Genomic DNA, 6,895 nt, shown 5'->3' with positions numbered 1-6,895 from the left:
CCTGCTGTGTCAATAGGGCTTAATTAAGTTCTCTCTGATCTACCTGGCCAGGAGAGATCCAGAACTTCCCTTCGAGCCTGGGTAGCTGTCTTGTCATTCCCCACACAGAAAATAACAATCCAGCGGCAAGATGATCACACGGTCTTTATATCCCCCCTAGAATCCCTTGCCCAGGTCTAAAGGAGTAGCCGGCCTACGCAACGCATTAGGATTATTGTCTGGTTCCCTTGGGCTTTGGAAAATGAACTCCGGCCTCTGAGAACAACAAAAGAAGAGGAGAAAATAAAAACCGGTTTCCTGGCAAATGTGCTGGTTTCATACCAAATGCCACTCTTTTTGATACGAAAGTGAACATTCCAACTGAACTCTCGCATGTGTATTTCAGAGAAAAACGACACTCCCTTACATGGCTTGTGTGTTTGGTGGCAGGATGAACCCTCAAGCATCGATGCCTTGCTCTACAGTTTCTCTCTTACGAGCTATTCCTATTTCTTTTATTTGTGTGCTTTTGGGAAAAACCAAAGGGGTTCCCCTAAAACAGCTATGCCTTCTCCTGGGGCGTGTTTGTTCACGGCCATTTTTCCACAAGTGGGGAGAGAGAGGGAGAGAAATCAATTCAGATAGAAAGGAGGGGAGCAAGGACGTCTCCCGTGCTCAGCTGACTTTCAGCTTGAAGATGATTCGCCCCAAAAACTTGTCACTTTGGTGGTCGTTGACGATGCCCTCTCCGTTCAGTTGGCATTGAATGGACAAGACGTGGTCTCTCTTCACGTTTGAAAAGCGAACCGCTACCAGTGGAGAAGAGTAGTTGACCTGGGGAAATGAAGCAAGAAGGAGATGTCGGAAGGGCTGACTGCAGACTCGTTCTGCAGAGGATTAAGAGACTAAAATGAAGGGAATGGAAGCTAATGGAAGCAGGTCTTTATGCGCTGGTTCACACCAGAGCTGCCATCAGGATTGGTGCCACTAGGCAATTGTCCAGGGCCATCAGAGGGCTTGCTGGCAATCTTGAAAGTGTTCAGGCCACAACCCGCCATCAAGCAGCAGGGTAGGGGGCAAGGCTTTGGGGGGGCCAGGGAGACTCCCATTCACACATTTATGCTTGCCACTTAGATAGAAACATTTTGGTCCATCTCTCTCAGGATTGTCTACACCAGGGCTGCTTAGCTTTGGCCCTCCTGCAGACGTTGGCCTACAAATCCCATAATTCCTGGCTATTGGCCACTGTGGCTGGGGATTATGAGAGTTGTAGTCCAAAAACAGCAGGGAGGGGCAAAGTTGAGCAGGCCTGCACTACACAGACTGGCAGCGGCTTCTCCAAGGTTGCAGGCAGGAGTCTCTCCCAGCCCTATCTTGGAGACGCCAGAGACGGAACTTGGAACCTTATGCATGCAAGCAGGCAGGTGCTCTTCCTAGAGCAGCCCCATCCCCTCAGGGGAATATCTTTGCAGTGCTCACATGGAGTCTCCCCTTCAAATGCAAACCAGGGCAGGCCCTGCTTAGCAAAGGGGACAATTCGTGCTTGCTGCCACAAGACCAGCTCTGCTTGACTGAGGTAGTGGACACATGTGGAGGACAGACAGACCGTGAGATCCTCCCAAAAGCAATGATTTGCTTTTAGATTTAGATTTGCATTTAGACTCGACTGCAAGGCTTTGGATTACAGGTGGGAAATGCTGGGTTTTTTTTTAATTCTCCCCATTTTTGTTTTTAAAAACCTCCCTGCCACTCAAAAGAACAAGCATACCAGGGAAATGGTGCTGCCCAACTCACTCTGTACTATCCTAAGCTTCTGATTCAGTGGCATTGGGTTGTTTAGGGGCAGCATTACACAAATGTGGTTTTCTCACCTGTGTTTTAAAGAGGTACACCTCAAGAGTCCACCAACTCCTTCTGGATAATGAGAACTCCAGTAGGAAGCATGCATGTGGGAACCAGACCCTACGTTCCATTCTCTGGATCCATTCACAAGCTGGGGCAGTCAGGATTGCACACTTCACTCCCTGCATCGCCAACAGGTTTTGACCTTTAAAGCCCTAAACGGCTTTGGGCTGGGTTACCTGAGAAAGCGCCTTGCCCCATATGGCCCAACCTGGACCTTAGGATCATCTTCGGAGGCCCTCCTCCAAGCGCCCCTGCCAAATGAGGTGAGGCGGGTGGCTACAAGGGAGAGGGCCTTTTCAGTGGTGGCACCCCATTTATGGAATAGCTTCCCTGCCATGCAAGGGCGCCACCTAGGCTGCAGTACTTGTCAGGTGACTCCCGCAGACCAATCCCGGCTCACCAAGGCCTATAAAACCTTGGCCTGAGTTGCGCCATCAGTCTGAGTGACCGGTCACTGTGAGAAGCAGCACAAAACTCCGGCTTTGCCTTGCCTCTCGGCAGCTTGACCTATTTACTCCGGCCTTGTCTCTGCTTCTTTAGTACACACCCTCGTCTCCGCACCCAGCAACCAAGGCCGGAGCCCTGTTGGGTCCCAAAGCTTGCTAGCCTCGCAGTCTTCTTCCTCGCCGTCCGGCAAAATGCCAAACCTCCAGAAGCGAGCGCTGTAGGACTCCCAACCGTTGCGTTTCTACTTACGTGCGTGAGTTTGCCATAGTACGGGTAGTACATGGGATCAAACGTTGCGCTCGGATAGAAATGAATGTCCGGGAGAATGCTGTCATCGCCTTTCTGCGGTTTAGAAAAGAGGGGCGTGAGCTGGATAGGTCCGGCGGATGAAAGGCCCTTGCAACACACCACTGGCCGAAAGACCCCGTTTTGAGCACTGAGCAAAGGACTCGGCCATGCGGCCACACGTCTCTGCCTCCACTGCAGACAGTTTCACGTGAGCAGAGACCCAGCGGCGTAGTGGTGTCGAGGGCAGCCCTGGGCTGAGATCTGAGGCGGCCCCTGTTGCCACCTGCGGTCGTGGCCGCTGCCTCCCAGTTGCTGCCCCCCACCGCCAGCCAACCTCCCTTCGCTGGGCCGCAAGGCAGTCTACTGATGCCACTGTGCGGGCGCAAGCAGGCTGCCCCATCCAAGCGGGAATAGGCACTGGCCCATCGCAGCCTGGCCAAAGGAGGCTAGGAGAGGGAGGGAGAGGCAGGGGGCCCCCGGGGCATCAGCGGGCTGGACGCAGCTGTACGGCCTGCCCGTAGCGGCCCACCTGCGGGGACCTAGAGGGCAGCCCCGCGCCGCACGAATCCCTGATCCACAAATGCCCAAGGTGACGATCGGAGGTTTGCTGCCCATCACAACGACCGATGCTTCATTCTAGAGTGCACCCCTTCCCTCTCACAACAGACCTGTTGGCACTCCCTTACTTTTGGAGATTGGGGGGGGTCCATTGGGGGAAAACGCCAGCATTCGCCGAGAAGCCGAACTTACCTGCATTTGGCAGCTCACCGTCACCGGACCCCCATAGCCAGGTTGATAGCCGACGATCTGTGGAAACGAGAGGCATTTAAACCATTACGACCACCGCCAACAAGGAGGAATCCTGTGAGTCAGATCCAGCAGCTGACAGGTGTCTCATCCGGGTGAAGCTTGCCCTCTTCCCCTTTTTATTTTTTGATCGTTTCCTGCTAGGGAATGAATGGTTCCGGACACATACAGATGGTGAAAGACACCGTTTCTGTTGCTGGGAGGCCAGTTCTCCCTTCGCTTGGCACTGATTGTGGCCTGCCGAATACCAGGGGTATTTCGAACTTGGGTCCCCAGGTGCTGGACTACAACTCCCATCATCCCCTGCCACAATGGCTGTATCTGGGGACCCACATTTCTGTTCAAAGTGAGAATTCTAAATCATTGCTCTTAGCTCCACAGTAACCTCTTCTGGCCACTAGAGGCATGAGGAGTTATGTTAACTGGTCTCTCTTGGTCAGTTCCGAGTCAGTCAACAGGGTCATAGGAAGCTGCCATATACTGAGTCAGACCCTTGGTCCATCTGGCTCAGTACTGTCTGCACAGACTGGCAGTGGCTTTGCCAAGGTTACAGGCAGGAGTCTCTTTTAGCCCTATCTTGCAGACGCCAGGGAGTTGTTGTTGAAGGCTAGTGCCTGTTTGTCTACGTCGTTCAATGACGCTCTCTCAGTGTGTGATGTTTTAGTTTCTTGATAAATCCGGATTTGGTTTTTTTGAACTCAGCCTAGTGTCTCCGGATAATCTCCCGGGCTGAACTTCTTTACCACCAGAGCATACTATTCTGTGTGATGGTTTTAATGTTTCTCATTAAAGAAAGAAACATACGGCAGGGAGGGACTCCTGCCTGCAGCCTTGGAGAAGCCGCTTCCAGTCTGGGTAGACCATCCTGAGCTAGATGGACCAAGGGTCTGACTCAGTATAGGGCAGCTTCCTATGATCCTATGGTATGACCGCCGCTTTGCAAAGAGACATAACAAGGCAATGAAAGGAAGTAGACCGTCCTGTACCCGATTCATCTTGAGCAAGATGCAGGGCTCTCCCACGGCGTAGCCAAACGTCGTATCGTTCACCCCAGAACAGTTCATTAGCATGGAGCGCTTGAACTGGCAAGCTCGTTTTACTGCACTTGCTTCACTGTCCTGGATGAAATACTGGCCTGGTGTGCACACAATATTCTTGTCTTCTTGGACTTTGTCATCATAACCTAAAGGCAACAGAGACAGCTAATGTTCCACACACTCTTACCCGCACCACTTCTAGCTGTGGCATTGGGGAAATGTTAATAAGGATGAAACATCCAGTGATCGCAACATCTCTTCTTCCCTTCTGCTCGTGGCTCTCTCAAATGCTTCTTCTTTACTTTAAAGCCCTGGGACCTACTAAGAGCTGTTCATGTTGGCTAATTGAGACACTCATTCTCATGACCAAAAACTGGGGAGGAGGGCAGGGGAGTAGGGAGGCCAGTGGCGCCCACCACCGTGGCCCCCTAGCCCTGTCCATGATGTCAGACGCTAAGCCCCACCCCTGCATCTGACACCAGATGCAGGGCGTGTGGCTGGGATGCAAGGCGTGGCCCCTGAGGGACGGCGGCCAGGGTTCTTCGAACCCATTCACTCAATGGTGGCTCCGCCCCTGGAGGAGGGTGCATCCAGCCAGGATACCTGACCCCTTCACGATCCTGATAAGCCATCATATGCTGGCAAAAATCATAGTAGAAGGAGGGGGGCGTGATTGTGTGCTTGCCATGATCCGGGTGGGACAGCGCAGGGTGTGTTTTTCCATCACCCTCAATATGATACTGGGTAAAGTATGCCAGTTGACCTACCCAGAGAGTGGCTCACACCCAGAAGCGGAGCTACCATTGAGTGATCGGGTTCAAAGAACCTGCCAATGGGAAGGGCCGTGCGAGACGCCCCATGCAGGTGATGTCCCGCCCATGTGGGCATGGCCCAATCTCTGTAGGGCCCTCTCCAGCCCTCCCAAATGCATTCCCTGCCAAGTGTTTGCTGGCTGGGTGCTTTGATTTCGCTTCCTCTCCCTCGCTGGGAGCTAAATGCAGCAAATGAGAGAGTTTGCATGGAGAGTTTGCATTGCATCTAGAGAGTTTGCATGGAGCTCTCCGGACCCCAGGCATGCCCACGTGTGTGTGATGTCACGTGCACGGGGTGTCAGTGGTGGGGCCATGGGCCACCATTCGATTGGCTCCACCAGCGCTCACACCCAATCACTTTCCCCTCCTCCTCCTGCCTCGATTTTTTTTCCCCCAACACATGACCAGTTCTCAGGAATGCACATGAGTCTGGGGACCTGGCTGGACTCTCCTCCCATCCAGCTTTTGGTCATGGAAACGGGCCCATAATCTATCGAGATGGGGCAGGGTCCAACTGTGTGTGTTTTTTAAAAACCCATTTTAAGATGCAAACAGACCTCCGTCAAGTATGAGGAGGAGGAGGAGGAGAAGAAGGAAGCACCTTTTAAGAACCGCTCCATATTTTTCACAAAAGGCAACCACGTAGTGTCGTTCATTTGGTTGAAGCAGACTTTAAAGTCTCTGAGGTAGGGTCTCATCATCAGTCCTGCAAAAGAAGACAGAGAGTGGGGTTTCTTCAAACCTAGACCAGTGATGGCTCCAGTTTGGGGGGGGGACCCCATTCTCCTCCTCTTCCCCATCTGCTGACTTGCCCAACTTGCCACCCAGAAAGAAGAGGGAGGCCGTGGTGGAAGGTGCTCTTTGCCTCACTGCAAAGGGGTTGCAGGTGTGCATGTTGGAGATGTGCCCATGTACCCATGACCGAGATGAACCTAAAGACCTACCTGGTGGAGCAACTCTGTCTCTGTAAGTTGGTACGTATGGACTCACAGTGTGCAACATTACATACATACACAATGAGAACATTCCAAGCAGGAAAGCATAAAAAATCAGATAGAAGAGCAAAATCCCGCCTGCAAGAGAAGAGATGATACGGGGAGTGAGCACCAAGTACCATATCATGTGGATCAAGGACAGCTAACGGGCGCATTCGGACGCAGTGCGGAACCACTTTGGATTTTTACCAAGCCTCATAAAACAAACAAGAGATTCACACCGCAGACAATCAACAACTACAACATGGTGGTTAGTTTTGCCTGCCGGAGGCTTCTTGGCTCCCCCTTTCACCCCGTCTTTCTGGGAGCAATTCCTGAGTTCCCAGCCTGCCCAACTGGTGGCAATGCTTTGCCCCATCACCCCCTCCCACCGCCATCAGTCACCAGTTCGGTATGGGCACGGAAAAGCCGCACACAAGCCACTTCGGCTCTTTTGGCCCTTCCTCGGCTGCTCCGGGCTGGTCAGAGCCCAGCCCTGACCTGGCTATTCATAGAGGGCAGCCCGGGGCGTTCTTGGAATAGTTTTGCCGAGCCGGGTCTGCACAGCAATGCACCCAGTCTGTCCAATTAAAGTTGCCACAGCTGCCCAGAAAGGGGGATTCACTGCCCCTCCCCACGCCCCTGC

The 6,895-nt window shown here is 52.8% G+C and overlaps 1 protein-coding gene across 4 annotated transcripts in view; it reads right to left on the bottom strand.

Annotated features, from left to right (window-relative positions):
• Positions 1-127: 127 nt before the first annotated feature.
• The window catches only part of ATP1B4 (ATPase Na+/K+ transporting family member beta 4), a 31,967-nt gene continuing 25,199 nt past the window's right edge, over positions 128-6,895 (bottom strand). For all 4 annotated transcript variants that reach the window (XM_053274016.1, XM_053274014.1, XM_053274017.1 and 1 more), the window contains 6 exons: positions 6,220-6,348; positions 5,877-5,981; positions 4,413-4,609; positions 3,370-3,426; positions 2,581-2,673; positions 128-813 (listed from right to left, as the gene is read on the bottom strand). In XM_053274016.1, coding sequence (XP_053129991.1) covers positions 655-813; positions 2,581-2,673; positions 3,370-3,426; positions 4,413-4,609; positions 5,877-5,981; positions 6,220-6,348 — 740 coding nt within the window. In that variant the 3' untranslated portion in view covers positions 128-654. The remainder of the gene's footprint in view (positions 814-2,580; positions 2,674-3,369; positions 3,427-4,412; positions 4,610-5,876; positions 5,982-6,219; positions 6,349-6,895) is intronic.

The sequence above is a fragment of the Hemicordylus capensis genome, chromosome 11 (genome assembly GCF_027244095.1).
Source record: "Hemicordylus capensis ecotype Gifberg chromosome 11, rHemCap1.1.pri, whole genome shotgun sequence".
In the NCBI taxonomy this organism is placed as follows: domain Eukaryota; kingdom Metazoa; phylum Chordata; class Lepidosauria; order Squamata; family Cordylidae; genus Hemicordylus; species Hemicordylus capensis.
Note: the sequence above shows the minus strand (reverse complement) of the source record. Positions and strands in the feature narration are given on the sequence as shown.